This window comes from Grus americana, chromosome Z, assembly GCF_028858705.1.
Source record: "Grus americana isolate bGruAme1 chromosome Z, bGruAme1.mat, whole genome shotgun sequence".
NCBI classification, from domain to species: Eukaryota; Metazoa; Chordata; class Aves; order Gruiformes; family Gruidae; genus Grus; species Grus americana.
The window spans coordinates 27,424,842-27,441,172 of NC_072891.1; the positions used below are offsets into that span (position 1 = coordinate 27,424,842).

The following is a 16,331-nucleotide window of genomic DNA, read 5'->3' on the forward strand; positions in this document are numbered from 1 at the left end:
TTCCCCACAGAACAGCTGATACTGCTCCAGCCCTGATCCTCAAGGGAAACCTGAGAAAGAGTTTCAAAAGATAAACCTGGGAATAAAAATTCATACCTCTGCATAGTACTAAAAATCAGGAACTCAGGAAAGATATTAGTTTTAGGATATATTCTTGTTTTCCCCTGACCTGGGATGAACCATCAATACTCTGCAGACAGCAACTACCCTTTCCCCATCTCAGGCTTCTTGCTATGTCTCCTGCTCTATGCTTCCCTGTCAAATTGTCACATTGGTTCAGCAAAACTTAGAAATAATATGATCCAGACTTGTAAAGCTTTAAGTTTGCTGCTTCTGATTTAATTGTTAGGGCTTATGGACAGAATAATTTGCTTGCTGTTTCACCCAAGTTGTTGGTCAGACAACAAATAAATAAATAAATCTTATTCTGTCTATACACCTGTGGCTCTGACTGTATTATGCTGTAATTCTTATGGTTTACTTTAATGTATACTATAATATTGTTCCATATCTGCATGGCACTTCTGTGAATTTGCCAAATCTGTGTGGGTTTCAGGAGCATAAAAAATACTAAGGAAACAGAATACATAATTTTTGAACTTTGACATCATGTTGCATTCAAAGGTTGTTAAAACTGCTTTGGAGAACTGAGTAGTTAATTACAGCATGAACGAAGACTGAATTCATTCATCTTTATGTACTTGCCTTGAATTGTTTAAATACTGTGACTTTAAGTAAGGATTATCAGAGGATTACCCAAGGGAGTTCGGAATCTGAAATCCACTGAAGTTCTTTGGGAATTACAAGTTTTGTTGGAAAACTGCAGCATTTTGTCCCAACATCAGGGGATGGCTGGGAGGTTAATCAGGGTGGTGAGAGGTGCCGTGGAGATGCTGAGATCCTGCAGGACCAGGAGGGGCTGCAGGGGTGCCCAGCCTTATTCGCTTTTCTTATTACACGCTGACTTTCTGAAGAGATGAAGAACTATAGCATGACCCCTGCACCCTCCATCTTTGAGGCACTTTGCAGAACCCAGGCCCAATTCTGGCTGCAGTGTACCAGTTTGCCCTGCTGGCCCCCAACCTAGAACTCATATGCTGAGTCCTTGAATGTCTTCAGTAAAGGAGGGAGTGTTTGATTGTGTGAGAATTCGACCAGTTACTGAAGATTTGGTTAAATTCAGCTCCAAAGATGGGTGAAGGACAAATGACACTGCAGCTAAATCAGTATGACTGTCTATTAAACCATCTGTGAGGTGACCTACTCAGAATAAAACATACCAACCGCAATGTCAACATATTTTAAACTCTTTCCCATAGATAGCTGAGGCCTGGGCTAGCATTGCGTTTGCTGGTGGAGATGCCCAAACAGGTAGCCCCAGGGGCTGGAGGACAGCCTGGCAGATGAGGTGTGGGAACTGCCCTTCTTCAACCAACGAGATAGTGGGAGGGAGGATAGGAGCCACCTCAATGTCTGCTGCAATTTCTTACTCACATGGGACCTACAGCAGCTTTGCATTTTCTATGTAACACCTGCAGGAGTTTGCTTTGAGCATTACAAATATTCTGCATAACGCTGCAAAAGCTAAATTCAGATGCCCCTTGCTGTGGATGTGGAGCTTGGTTTTCACAGAGGTGCTAAAGCAACCTGTCATCTACCTTGCATCATCTTCTGCTTTGCATTTTGGCTCTGGGCTCAGCAGGAGCCGATGAAGCACCATGACGTCCTTCCCAGCCTCATCGCAAAGCCTCCCAGTGCCTGGGGTAATTCCCTGTGCCCTCACATACAGGGCTGTTCTCAGCCCCCAAGCTCTTATATGCTTCCCTTTGTGCACCTCTAATGCATGTGGAAGGCAAGTATTTGGGATGGGGACAGGGAACCACATACAGAGAGGTGCAGCCCTGCAGTGCCTCCACACCTGACTCTGGTGGAGCCTGGGCAGATAACCCCCCAAAGGGGACCAGTCTCGGGGGAAGGAGAGGGGCTCATCTCCCAGGCTACATCTTGGCTGTCAGAGGGTGAGAGAGGATGGGGCACCACCTCCTCACTCAACGCTGCTGCCTCTTCACAGGGTATTACAGGTATCACCCCTTCACCTCTGCACCTCTCTCTGCCCACCCCAATGCTGCTTTTGTTTAAAACCAGTGGCAGAGACTGAGCTCTTCAGATGAGATTGCGACTAACAAAGCAAAGAAAAATCAGCAGTTTAAACAGGGTTCAAAACACCCCTGCAGCATTTCAGAAGGGAGAAGCACCTTCAATGTGATACAAACCCTTGGGCAAATGAGGAAAGTGTAATTTTTCTTTCATGGGGTTGAGTCATGTTAACACTTTGTAGGACAATTCTTTTCATTAACATCAAATTATATAACACACTAAAACACATTCCCAGTCTGACCCTGCTAGGGGCTAGATAATGCAGTTGCTCTCATGCTACAACACCTTGCAACTGCTAGCAACTGTAACTCACCCTGGGAGCAGCCCCTTTCCCTGGCAGAAGTGATGGGATGCCATCGTGCTGGTGAGAGGCTGGGCTGTGTGCACTCCGCTATGGCGCAGGGGGGTATTGCTGGGGCACTCCAGCCTTTGCAGAACCTCAGGTTGTTAGAGCAGTGCTTGTGGGTGGGTTTTTTACGCTGTTCAGCTACGTGCTTGGGAGGACCCGCCTGCCCCACAGTGGAAATCCTCCACCTCACCCTCAGAGCTTGTAGGTGTCTTGTCAGCTATTATAGCAGAGAAGAGATCCCAGCTGCAGTGAGAGGTGGAGAAAATACAGCTGAATAAAGGCACTAATGAAACAAACCCCGTTTACCCTCCCCCGTGGTGATCAAGCAGTGCTCTGTGCTATAATACAGGTAGTAAATGCAGTTTCTTCTCCTCAGTGGTGAAGTAGTTGGTACAGGAAGATTGTGGATGATGCTCTTGGTAGTGAGATTTCTTAGTGAGCAATGCTTGAGCTACAGACACTCCTTAGGGATCCCTCCCTGATGTGAAGAGGGGCCGGGTGTTATGAACCCTTTCTGCTCTCCAAAAAGGTCCCTTGATTGCCCAGCTCACTAACACAGCACCCTTCCATGCTTTAATTCCTGCAAAAGATAATTTTACTTCAGCACTCACTTCACCACAAACACTCTGCAGGCTGTGGCCCCCATTCCCTCCACTCAGCATGGAAATTTCACCTGCAGCACATCTTACCCTGCACACAGGTAGAGGGACAAATCTTGAGGCTTGCTGACTCTGGAGAGCCTGTACAAACCACAGCTCCCGGACTTCCTACCAGCTGCTTGTTGAAAACTGCAATCTTCTGGTTCAGGCCATATTTTAAACCCACCATTTCCTCCCCTCTGGAGCACCTCCCTCTTCAGCTGCAGCCTGACTGCTGGCACAAGCAGCCAGAGCAGACCAAACTGGGCACTTTAAACAAGAGTTAATTTTCTTACATAGACACAACCCCATGCAGGCTCTGACTCCACGCCACAGGGAGCAGCATGGCTGCTGCATGTCCCACCGGGGTCCCTCTGCTTGTCTGTGCTTGGTGGTTTCTTCAACTGGTAGGAGCAGAAGTGAGTCTGCAGTCCTACACCACCAACTGCTCAAGCAAAGAGGATTTCTCCTGCCTTGGGCATTCCATCCTCAGCTATTGATGCTGGTTTCTCATTGCTGCTCAGCGCTGGCTGAAGAGATGCGGTGTGGGGTAACGCACAGTGTGAGATGTCTGGCTGGACTTTAAACTTCCTATCCTGCCAGGTGCTAAATGTTGTGCTGAGCTACATTTATTTCCTTTACACTCATCCCCACTGTAACTCAGAATTAATTCAGTGCTTAGCTTTTCCTTCCCCCCACCCAGTGTCTGAGAGACATAGTAATAGCCAGTCCTTGCTTTTTATCATGTGGCTGCAGGTCTCACAGCGATGTCTGTGTCTTTGCAGGGTAGGGGATTGCTGTACATCACTTGTATTTTATTATACACCTATGCCATTCAACTGGTTGCAAATTCTTCAGTATGTTATTCCTGAACAGCAGGATCAGTTAGCTCAGATTAAAGCGAGAAAGAAATCTGGTGGCTCTGAAGTATCACAAATGCTACAGAGAGGGCTAATTTTTTGGTCCCATGCTTGCTAGATTGCATGCTAGCAGTCAGTCATTGCTCTGAAATAACACCACAGAAAAGGAAGCAAAGGTGAGACTGTATGTCAAATCACAGCCCTGGAGGTCGTTAGGAAACCATATCCTCAAAGCAGACTCACAAGACTTTGCTTCAAAAACTGAGAGATTGAGAAGCTAGAGCCAAAATGTGTATGGAGCTCCTGCTTCTGGTCTGGTTCCCTCATCCCATAAGTCAGCACAGAAAACATTGGGGTAACGAAATCCATACTCAGTACATGCAAACTGTTACCAAATACTTCGCGTGAGTCCTGAGGGACTTTGCAGCCACATCCCATCAGTAGCCATCAGGTTCTGTCTCCACTAAGAGGTTACACCACGCTTCATGTTACCATTGCTGGTAAGGGCAAATTAATTATCAAGATACCTGCTGCCAAATCACCCTGTGTATCCAGCACACACACTCACCACCTCATTCCACTGCAATGCGCTGCTGCCCTGCCCGGGACCCAGCCAGAAGACACCCCATAGTGCAGATCCAGAAAAATAAATGCGGAGTTTATTAACATCTCCAGAGGTCCTGTTATCTGGAGTACTCAAACTGCAACTGCCAGAATGCTCGGGACCGTAAGTGTGGCTGTGATCATGACTACATTTGGGGACTGTTTGTGGCACATGAGAAATGCGTTTGATTGTTGCCGTGGCAGTTATCGATGGGTAACTGCCCATTCTACAAAACACATCAGCTAACTACTGGAAACACAGTTTAAGCAGCTAGGCTATGGACATACAATAGGAAAGGTACAGTTCAACATGACTAAAGTTAACTAAACTCGCCAACTAAACGGTTGGTATTTCCTTTTACAGGAACCCAATCAGAGTAGCAATGACAGCTGAAGGAGAGCATTCCCAGCAGCAGAAACACCACATCTGATATCACATTCTGTGCTTCATTTCTTGACTCTTGTGTTGGCTTCAGCATTAGGCGGATTTCCCAACAGTCCATGATCCAGCCTGAGCCCCAGACTCCTGCCTCCATGGTCAGTGGGCATCTCCATCACTGACTTCTGTCGCTACCTGTCTGCTCCAGCTCTGTGCTGGGTATGGCAAGCCTCTTCCAAGCTCTGCCATACATCTCTCTGTAACAACACTTCTCTTACTTCTTTGTGTGTGTCTAAATTTGCTTTAAATAGAGCTGAACTTTCTATAAGGTGAAGTGAGCGTAGCTTGTTAACTCTGGGCAGTTTGACACAAGAGATGTGTGATTTGTCATGTTGAACGGTTTAGAGAAATGACAAACGCATGTGATTTATGAACTGAAAGCCTATCAGCATCATGCAGGCTTGATGATAAGTGTTGCATTAAAACTATTTATGGCATTGAATAAGAACATGGACTGTGAAGCTCGCAGTTTAGCAGGTTACAAATAATCAAGCAAACATTATATTCCGACACTGAGATTACCCTGAGGGCGGTTATCACTACCAGCTCTGCCTGTGACTCAACCCAGCGTCTACACAAGGCAGTCAGGGCCAAGAAGTGGGAGCAGAGAAAAGTTTTCTCCCAGGAAGGAAAGAAGAGATGTCGGAGGGGGTGACTGGCGAAGGCATGTGCCTTTGCTGAGAGGCACTGGACATTCGTGGAGCTGTTGAATTTTAGCCTGGGGCTGCCTCTTCTGTGGATCCCCCACATGGTACCTCCCCTCTCAAGGGCTGGTGCAAGAAGACCTCAACACCAGAGCCACATGCAGGTGTCATCATGGCTCCCATGTCTATGGACCGAAGTGGGTTGTGCTGGCCTTTGCCAGTTGCAGCTCCTGCTCTGACCAGTCCCAGTGCCCTTGCAGAAGAACAACGTCCTTTCCAAAACATGGCACAGTTATTGCGGTTGGACTTTGCTTGGAGGCATACCCCCTGTGGCCCAGGTCAGGTCCTGTGCAGGATCTGCAGAGGACTTGGTGCTGCAGCCTCTTCCACCACTGCAGCCTTCTCCCAGTGACCCTGCCCCAAGCAACAGCTCCTGTTACTCCTCTCCTAAATTTCCTGTTCAACTCTGGGTTTCTAAAACATTTGTCACTTTATTTTCGATGCTGAGGTCCCCTTGTTATGCAGAATATAGTTTTCAGGTGTATTGAGAAATCTTAGTATTTACACATCACATGCCAAACTAGTTAGATGTGGGTCACTATGAAGAACAACCTTTATCTTTGACAAAACACCACTTTGATAAGTGATATTTTAAGATATTTTTCCTATCCAAGGACAAGTATTTCTCAACTGAAGTGACTATGTCTTTGATTGAGTCTTTCTCATCTGGGAAAAAACTGTTCACTGTTCAACACGATCGTCTCTGGTAGCGTTAGGCATCACAGTAATGAGCCCATTTCAGAAACACTCTGGAGTGTTACACAATTCAACTAGTCAATATGAGTCTGACAAGAGATTCCCGGTGTAATGGTATATTTATCGTTTCAACTGCTTCTACCACTTAGTCCTTTATTTTTCACATGCATGTGATTCCTCACCAGCTATACTCAGTACTGTACAGGCTGCAGTGCCAAACACTTTGATCAGTGTGGTGGGTTGAGATAAGGACAGGAAGAGCCCACTCAGCAATTACTATCATGGGAAATGATAGTAACTTGGGGAAATTAATTTAATTTATTACCAATCAAATCAGAGTTGAGTAATGAGAAAATAAACCCAAGTCTTAAAAACACCCACCCCTCTCTTCTTTCCATTAATGGTTTAATGGGATGGAGCCCTCCAACCCTGCATTTGTCCAGCCACAGGGTCCCATTTGCTGCTGCTGCAACTGGAGTTGGGGAACCTGCATCTTTCTGCAGCATTCTCAACTTCTTGACATTTTTCAGCTCCCGAAACACAACCTTAACTAACACTCCGGGTGGTTCAGTTGCATTTCTGCTCTTTGCAACATGTTCTAACCCATGGTTTTTTTCCTGCCATAGCTTTAGTCTGTGTTTCCACATAGCACTTTTCTGGGTTCATGCAAATGCTGGGAACGTAGCATCAGAGTCTGCCTTAAAACGCTATGACAATTTGCTCTGCAACCCATGAAGTCAACTGGGACCTGAGAGGACAGCTTAGAATTTAAAGTAGATGTATCAGAGGAGCATTTTCCATTGATTTTCCCCCAAACACCTATGCTCTGAGCAACCACTCCTCCTGTCTTTCTCTTAGCTGCCTTGTTGCAACATTTGCAATTTTACAGACATGTCCTTATTTAGCCAAGCAGCTAACAGAAACACAGCTTTCTATTGAAGGCTAATTTAAAGTCTCAAGCACATGTCCTCAGCTGTTGTGAAATTATGCCACTAAGTGCAACATGCTCTGTCGTTTTACATCAGCTGAGAATCTACTTGCGAGGGCAAAATAAGTGGATGCAGCTGCAGTTCTCTTCCTTGGGAGTTGCCCCTCGTACACAACTGATTGCAGGTGGCTGTGAGTTGGTATTTTAAAAGGACAAGTTTTTGTGGTGGGTTTTGGGTTTTTTTGTGTGTGTTTTTTGGGTTTTGGTTGTTGGGGTTTTTTTTAAATGTATCTGGTGAAGTTGAGTCATGTGGTCTCTCTGATGACTGCCCAGGGCCTGTAACCCACCATACCCCAACTCAGAGGAAAGGACATGGATGGAGCTAGCTTAGAAAATAGATTACCAGATCATAAATGAAACATCATCTCTCATGCCCTATCATGTGGCAGAAGAAAGATAAAATTGAAGATGTGACCCCTTTTTTCTTCAAATAATACTGTGCTGTTCCACAGACTTAATTATCCCCAAAGACACATCTAATAATTGTTGGCCTGTCGATCAAAACCCTTATTAGACATGCACATGATGTCACATCACAGTCTAACAAATCTTCCTGCCAGTCAAAAACCTTTATATAGATTATTCTGATTTCAGAGGCAAGTTTTGTGTTTGACCTTTTACCCAACTTCTTCAGGGCTGAAACTAGGGAAGAGCTGAATATTTTCTCCGTGCTGCTGAGCTGGGATGACGAGCTCTGGGCTGTCCCTAAGAGTTTCCCTCCTGGCCACTCTCTGCTTTATGCTGCAGCATGGACCCTGGAAAGGGGCCTTGCCTTGGAGGGATGGGGTGGATCTGTGTTTCTACAGGAGAGCTCTTCTCCCCCTTCTTCTGTCCTGTCTGTACCAGCTGGCTGCTCAGGATATCACGAAGCTGTGCTTCACTGATGCAGTCCGTCTCATGCACTCTGTGTACACCCACCACGTTGCTGTGGCCGTGCACCCATGGCAGTGATTGCTGTGCTGGGAGAGACCCCGTAGTCTTTGTCCCAGGAAGAAATATCTGCTTTGCTAAGGGAAAAATGCGCATGCCTGGACAGAGCAGGCACCGTACTGACAGCCCAGGGAGTTTGCCAGCCTGTGTGCCAGAGCACCAAGGGTGAGAGGTAAATGCACTAATAACCACCGGGATTTGAAAGGCAGCCCCATCCAGGTTTCCCAGATGAAACAGGCAGGCACGTCGAACCGCTGTACTGTTGTGCTGCCCTGAGCAGCTCTGGGCTGTGTCGCACATGCTGCCTGCCCTGCTCTGTGCCTGCCCAGCAGTTGTGGCAGGCTTTGGAGGTGCTGGATTTCCTTTGCTAACCTTTCCTGTGCAGGTTAACACAGATACTCCACGTATTCAAGGCATTCCTGCAAGTGCACCACCAGATTTGGATCTGTAAATATAAAATCGTCACTGTCAATAACATTCAATTCTTGCTCGAGTGGCATTTGGTGGAAAGCAATTAATGACATTTCTGGCTGCTGGAAACATCACCTGTTCTGTTGGGGTCTCCTAGTATCACTTCTCTCTCCCTTCCCACAACCCCAGGCAATTTTTGTTTCTCATCTTTGTGAGGAGGAACTGATGTTGTAGGATGACGATTATCCCATTGCACTTGACACTGTCTACACTGCGGTTGAGTGAAAAAGGTGGTGCCTTCGCAGTGGACCTGGCTGGTAAGTCAGAGCTTGGAGGGAGCGCTCCATTGCAAAGCACTTGTCATCATGGTGGTGTCATAAGCAGCTCTTCGAGATCTGTAGTTGGATACCGAATCTGAAGAGGTTATAAATTTATTTACTGATAGTGCATCAAGCTTCATGGACCCAGTTGTACTGGCACTTAAAGTCTGTTTTGAACTGCAATAACAGCAAATGGAAGAGGCTGAGGCTTTCAAGATAATATAATTTATCTTCTAAAAATCTGCTTTTTAGATGTCAGGCAAAACAATTTCACAATAGCTAGAAAAGATCTTGTCTGGCATCGCTGCATATTTATTGGTCCTTAATGTAACTTGAAAATATTAGGCCATATTGTGGTGTTCAATTTTCTATTGATTTTTCAGACAGCCTGATAACACAAATGAAAAAAATGCCTATAATTAGACATCCTTCCTAAAGCTGAGCGACTTTGGAGAAAGCCACACAGCAAGCTTCCTCTGCGTGTAAAACTTCAAAGTGCTTCCTAGATTCATGAACTACAGGCAAACTCAAAGTCAGCAGGAAAAGCGGCAGTAAACAGTGAGAAAAAAATACTGCCTTCATATTTGAAGGAGACATTTTTCCCTTCCGAGAGAAGCTAAAATCATATTGTTCACATCTGCAGGACAAAGCAGCCATAGTGAGGTCGGCCATGCAAGCACCATCTTGCACAGCCCGTGTTAGTAGCTTCAATGCAGTTCTCCTTCCTGAGCATTGCTTACAGAAAAGAGGATTTCTCACAGCTTTTCCTTGTTCAGAGGCAATTCAAAACTTTCAGGTGATCATCAGGTATCTTCCTTGGAAGTGGTATCTATGAAGGCAGCGCTAATTGTCTCCTGTGGGAGAGGAACGGCAGAGGAATGACCCACTGGTGCGGTGGGTCAGCCCACAGTTAGCCCAAGAATAGGATGGCAAATCCCTTACCCCAGACCCCAAATTGTGCCAAGGCTTTGTATTTTTGAGCATCTGAATGTGCTTTGTAGCATTTTCTTCCTTTTCTGCTTGGTCTTAGTATTTGTGCCAAAAGGTTTCTTCTTTAAAGCTGATAGAGTTTAACTGTTGTCCTTGCAGTTAAAACAGCAACAAGAAAAACCTAACCAGTCAAGACAAAAAGGGTGATTTATGAGATTTTATAAGACTTTTTTTGGAATAAAGATCGTTTGAGTCATTCTCATCTGATTCACCCATAGCTTGTGTGCAAGCAAGCCCCTTCTGCAGAGGAATTAGGCTGCACTCAATCCCTAGTAAATTCAGCTGATGAGATGGTTCCACTTACCCTCTCCATCACGGCAGCAGCTCTTGCCGCCTGACCCTGGGGCACGGTGCTGCCACCAGCTGTGACTTAGCATAATTCTGCTCAGCACAAGGGCTGCTACGTGTCCAGGGGCTCATCAGGGATGAGCATAGGGTTTATGAACTTTCTGGAGCTTGTTTCCAAAAAAACTCTTGCTCAAAAGTCATAATGAAGAAACTGGTCTTTGCTGGAATAATCTTACTCCTTTTATCTTGGGGTTGAAGTTTTAGCTGCTCTTCTTTCCCTTCCCCTTGGAGGAAGGGGAAAGGCTTGGAAACTAGCAACAGCCTGCAGGACCTATGCAGGAACCATAAAAGCAGTCTTACTTATTCTGGCTGATAGTCCTGCCATCCTGGTCCAACAACTGCAATGATATTGAGGTGCATGACATTGCAGGGGGCAAAAAGTTGTACCATTGTTGTCAGGTTTCTTTAATACTTTTTGCTGGGTTACCTTAGAAGATCTTCTGTGAATCCTATATAATTTCTGTCACTGAAGAGTTAGAGACAGCACACTGTGGCCCTGCCACCACCGCAAAGTCTCCTTTTTTTCTGGGATAATGATATTTGGTGGTGGTCCCTTTCTTAGGATTATGTCTGCTCCTTCTCATATTTAGTAGACCCTATAGAATCCCCTTCTTATGATAAATTACATCTGCTTAATGATGCATGATTTTATACAAATATTATGGTCTTTACTGAATGATTGCCAGGGGTGTGGGGAGGAGAAACAAGTGAAATGCATTTTTCGAATGTTGCCTAGCAGGGCACATCTTCATTGGGGGATGTTTTTTTATTAACCTCTTACACAAACAAAATCTTCATTTAATTCGGACACCCTTTATTATAGTTTGAAGTTACCAACAAAATAACAAGGAACAAAGAGAGGGCTCTGTGCAAGAAAAAGGCCACAACACCCTGCCATGGAGGATTCACAGCCCTTTGGAAGTAGGCTTAATTCAAATAGGAGTGCATAAGTACCCTTAATTCAACCAAAGAGCAGGCCAACAGTGAAAGGGATTGTCCTACTCTCTCCGCGCCTGGCCATTGGGTCCCACTGCCCCTTTTGCACCACTTCCATGCAGTGGGTTGGATCAGCATGAGATGAAATCGTTGTTCCATAAGATGACACATATTACAAAGCTGTACCCTGGGATCCTATCATTAAATCCCCCCCAAGTGATCCTCTAAAAGCCCTCCTCTTAAGGGTGCCAGAATAGTGAAAGCAGAAGGCATTTATATTTCCCCTGAAGACCCAGTCCTTCCATCAGCCCTCAGAGCAGTTTGCTAACTAAATCTTCTATGTATCTGAATAATTTATCATATGAATAAATTCATTTATGCCGAATGAAGAGGTGGACTACTGGGATGCAGCAATGCCAACACAACAAAATTGAAGCTGGGGAGCGGGGGAAATGAACCTGTAACAATGGCAAGCGGTACTGTCTGCTCAGGCGGCGGGTGACAGCTGTGACCACATCTGAAATACGACAGTGTGGGGAGGTACAGAGCAGCATCTGAAAAGGGCTTTAGAATAAGCAGAGCTGAGCAAAAAACAAGCTGCTCTTTTGGAGCTGCAAAAATATGGTTCTTATAGAATGACTGAAAACTAAATTGCAAGTTTTATGTCTCATTCCAAATTTTCCAGTTCAGAAAGTATATAAGTAGCATTTCTGTGCCTTTTACTTGCCACTGACATGTAAGAAGTGTAAGTCTCAACTCCTGCCAAACAATCTGTTACCCAAGCCCTTGACCTGGGCAATCGATGAATGCATGTTACTGATGCATGCAGCCCAAAGACTGAAAATATTAAAAGCCAGATCTCAAGTAGTGTAAACTGGCTTTAGTCCGGGTTACACCAGCTGCTGATCTGCCCCGTAAGTGTCTTACAGCAGTAACAGTTGGAGGGATGATGGTTTGCACTCGCTAAACGCTGATGAGGGCTACCTAACTAGGCGTGCTTTGCTTGCATTTGTAGCCAGGAGACTGACTGTACTGAGCATTTTTAAAATTCCTCTCTCTTTAGCTGTTCTTCGAAGAAATCATTGCATGCCACAGTCAAAGCGGCAACCAGAATGACAAATTCATTAAAATCCACTTCATTGTCTTTATTGGAGTCCAGATCTTTCATTATCTTATCAACCAGAAGGGGGTCCTTTTCGCCCTAAAGAGAAAGAAAAGTGACTTAGCTGTGCAGATCTTGAATGTGTAATTCTGATACACTCAATGGTGCAACGTCCAGCTATCTCACAAGCCCCGGTGCTGTTAAATAAAAGGCTGTATGAAATATGCACCTGAGTGGTAACGTACCACTAGCTACAGCATTAAAAACATAGGTCGGGAGTCCCAAAAGTGCACAGCAACAGAAACCGAAGACGGTGCAGCTCTTAGAAGTATTACAGGTACTAAATAGGCACTGAAATGAATCAAACAGATTTTAGGAGCTGATAAGCACTGATTTCTTTTGACAAGATGGATCTATAATGTGCATTTCTCTGTACCATCCCTTAACAACAGCACTTAGATTTTCAACCAGCTATTCATAAGTGGTCATATTATCCATCCATTTATCGCATTCAGAAGATCTCTACTTAGCAAACACATCCTATTCAGTGTGAGTAAGAACAGTGAATTTGTAATAATAAATCAATAGCCAAGATTAAAAGGAAATCTAACTCAAGGAAATGAGTACAATGTAAAAAAAATCCTGCTGATGGTGCTAGGGTCCACAACAATTTTTACAATTAAGACAAACACTATGAATCTGGTCATTATTCCATAAAAAGCATCCACGCTGTGTAATGTAGAACATAACAAATGTGCAACAAGATAGTCAGATCAGCAGCTTATCGATAAAAGGATTTTCTTAGCATGTCTCTGCAGGGCACACAAGCAGCTGTAGTGTGTCTGTGCCATTGTGCACAAGCTACTTTCTTGTCTCATGAGAACCGGTTGCTGGATTTAATTCTTTGAAAGATTTATCTATGTCCTATTATTAAAAACAAATGAACAAACAAAAAACTGATTAAAGCCTGATTTAGCATTGATTTTCATACTGCTTCTAGGCTGCCCTTGCCCTTCTGCTCAGGAGTGCAGAGGAGGAAGCAGAGCACAGGTACCTGGCTCTGCTGCTGGTGGCACCTGGCAGGGCACTGGGGCTGGAGCACCCTCTGAAAACACACTTCTCAAATGGGACATTTGGTCTTATCTTCTTCTATCCAGCTCCACAAAGACAACTGTCATCTGAGAGGCTGTGGCAGGATGTGCCTTGCAGAAGGACATTCTATTCCTGAACTTTAGCTGCTTATCGCACCCATGAAAAAGTAACTCAGGTTCAGGAGCTGCGTCTTACTGAAAGGAAGTCAGTGAGCTCACTGGCGAGGAGCTCCTTGAGTTCTCCTTTACTGAGCTTGTATCTGTCTCCTTCTTTGCCAGAGTAGTGATGGAAAATCCTGATCAAGGTGTCCATTGCATCGTCCAGTGGTGTGGACATAGCAGTGAGTGGGAGAGCTGCGGGGCAAAGATCTAGAGTCAGTGACATTGCACAGGAGCCAAACCAAAGTCTGGTCTGAAGGAAAGGATGGAGAGGTAGCTGAAGAGAGGAATTGTTACCACTACTGAAAGAACAGGTTTTCAGTTGATCCATCCTGTCAGCTAGGTGTGAGCAAGGCTAGACCGTTATAAAATAAAACATTGTCCTGAACTCACTAGCAATTACTTCAAAAAGGTAAATGGAAAGGAAGGCCTTTATTTAAGAAAGCGATCTACTACACAACTATTTTGCAAAGCTACTGTAAAAGGAAATCTCTCATACCCATAGCTGAAAACACAGGGAAAATGAAGGCACACTCTTCTACCTGTTCATTCAAAAGTTTTCTCAAGAAAACGAGATCAGCAAATAACAGTCACCAAAGTGGATGTGCATTTATACAGAAGGCTCCACACCAGTTTCCTAGGTCATTAGAGGAAAGTCACCGGTAATAAGGACAGAAGCATCAGCTTTCAATTTATTCGGTCGTGTTTGCTTGGGCTGACCTTTTTTTTTTTTTTTGGAATAAACAAATGTGAGCTAGGCAGCCCCAAGGGTTTGCTTCATCTAGCATGCAGTAAGAAGGTACACAGGGAAGCACCACCAAGAAAAAAAGATGGAAATGCAATTAGTTGCTGAGTAGCTGACTAAAAAAATAACTAAAAATGGAGATCAGGTAAAAGTGAAACTTTATGTTGATTAAGCCCTGGGAGAGAGATTAAAAAGCCAGAATGAAACTCAAGGTAAGACTGGAGTCCTGAATAATACCACCATGCAAAGGCTAAGACTTACCTGCTTTACAGGCTAGCTGAGGTGTATGCAAGAAAATATTCAGATCACAGAAGGTGATGGTCACCGTCCTTTCAAAACCCATGCACAGGCTCTTGTTTATCAGGCTGAGAGGGTGGATTACACAAATAGAGACAGACGTGTAATTGTCACAAGGATGACGGGGCTTCAGTTTCCCTCTGCATTTGCCTGCTCTGTTCCATAAAAGCCAGTGGCTGTAAGTGGGTCACTAAAATATTCACTAGGCAGAGCAGAGGGCTGTGTGTGGAACATACAAGATATTTTTTATCATTTGACCTTTTACAAATATGGCCATTTGGTCCCCAAAGGTCAAAATTAGAAAATGCTAGCAATCACCAGGTCACTATAAAACAACATTCCCCATTTTTGAAAGAACTCTCTAATCTGTCTCTCTGCACTTCTACGGCTGAGAGTCTAAATGCCTTGGCACTGACAGCCAGCGTTCAAACATACTTGGGTACTTAGGGACAGGCTTCTGGGTGAGTTTGCACAAATCCCTTGAGACATCTACCTTTATCATCAGATGTCTCCGTAAGCCTAAAACAATGGCTCCTGCTGAATGAAATTCTTGCTGTAACACGTGTCCTCAGGAGGAAACAAGGAAACCGGTTTCAGAGGAATGTGTGCCTGAAATTACAGTGTGCACCGATCAAAAGGCTTGGCTTCTTTTTTTACTAATCCTGCACAACAACTGCAGTTCAGCATCTCTCTTCTAATAAGTGATCTTCCCCCCAGGAGAGCTTCCACTGCCTCAAGCCCAGGGACTTGCTGACCCCAGGGGCGATGGCTGGGGGATGCAGGAAACGGCAGCTTCACCATGGTAGCACCTGCTTACCACCCCAAATACCAAATAACTACAGTTTTCACTACAGCCACATGAAATGGAAAACTGCTTGCTTTGGGTTTGCTTTCCCTCAATAAAGCCTTCCACCTGCTGCACACGCATGTCCAGGGAGCACAACTGTGCGGATAAACTGCAAGAGGACACACAGCTGCAGCTCTTTCTCTCTTTTATTCCAGCCAGGGGGAAAGCAAATGAAATGGGTGTTGTTTGTAGCTCTGAAATCCTCCAGGCACTGGTAATTTTGAGTGCCACAGTAGATCTCAGCCCATACCTCTGCCTGCCTCCTTTTCCTCCAGACATGACGTTTCTTCCATCTGCACAGTTATGACAAGTCTCCACAACCTGAGGGGTCTTGGCTGTGCCTCTGGAAGGAGGGGGAGGGAGTGGGGGGGCAACACAAAAGTGCTGGATCCCTGCGGTATGGGAGGTGACGTATGTGTGTAAAGCGTTGCTTCCAAAACAGTAGGCAGGCTCTTCTGGTTAGAGGTCCCTGCGGACACGCACAATACTGCGCGCAGGGCGTACGCCTTCACCTCCCATCACTGCGGTGGCGAGCGCTCACCAGGGATGGGGGGAGCCAATGGTCAGGTAAATTTTAGAAAAGGTCGAGGTGGAAGCCAGCCTGGAAATGTTGATATGTGAGAGGAACCTAATCCCTCCTGGAGTCGGAGAGCTGGGAAGGAGAGTTGCTCTCCATATCTCTCCTGTGTTTGGGGATAGCTAATGGGTGCCTGGTTTTGTA

The 16,331-nt window shown here is 45.2% G+C and overlaps 1 protein-coding gene across 1 annotated transcript; it reads right to left on the reverse strand.

The window, feature by feature from the left end:
- Nucleotides 1–12,411: 12,411 nt before the first annotated feature.
- S100Z (S100 calcium binding protein Z) lies at nucleotides 12,412–15,889 on the reverse strand. Its single transcript, XM_054809669.1, has 4 exons — nucleotides 15,861–15,889; nucleotides 14,728–14,831; nucleotides 13,759–13,916; nucleotides 12,412–12,570 (listed from the first exon to the last, which is right to left on the reverse strand). The coding sequence occupies exons 1-4, from the start codon at nucleotides 15,887–15,889 to the stop codon at nucleotides 12,412–12,414; spliced, it is 450 nt and encodes a 149-aa protein (XP_054665644.1).
- Nucleotides 15,890–16,331: the final 442 nt, after the last annotated feature.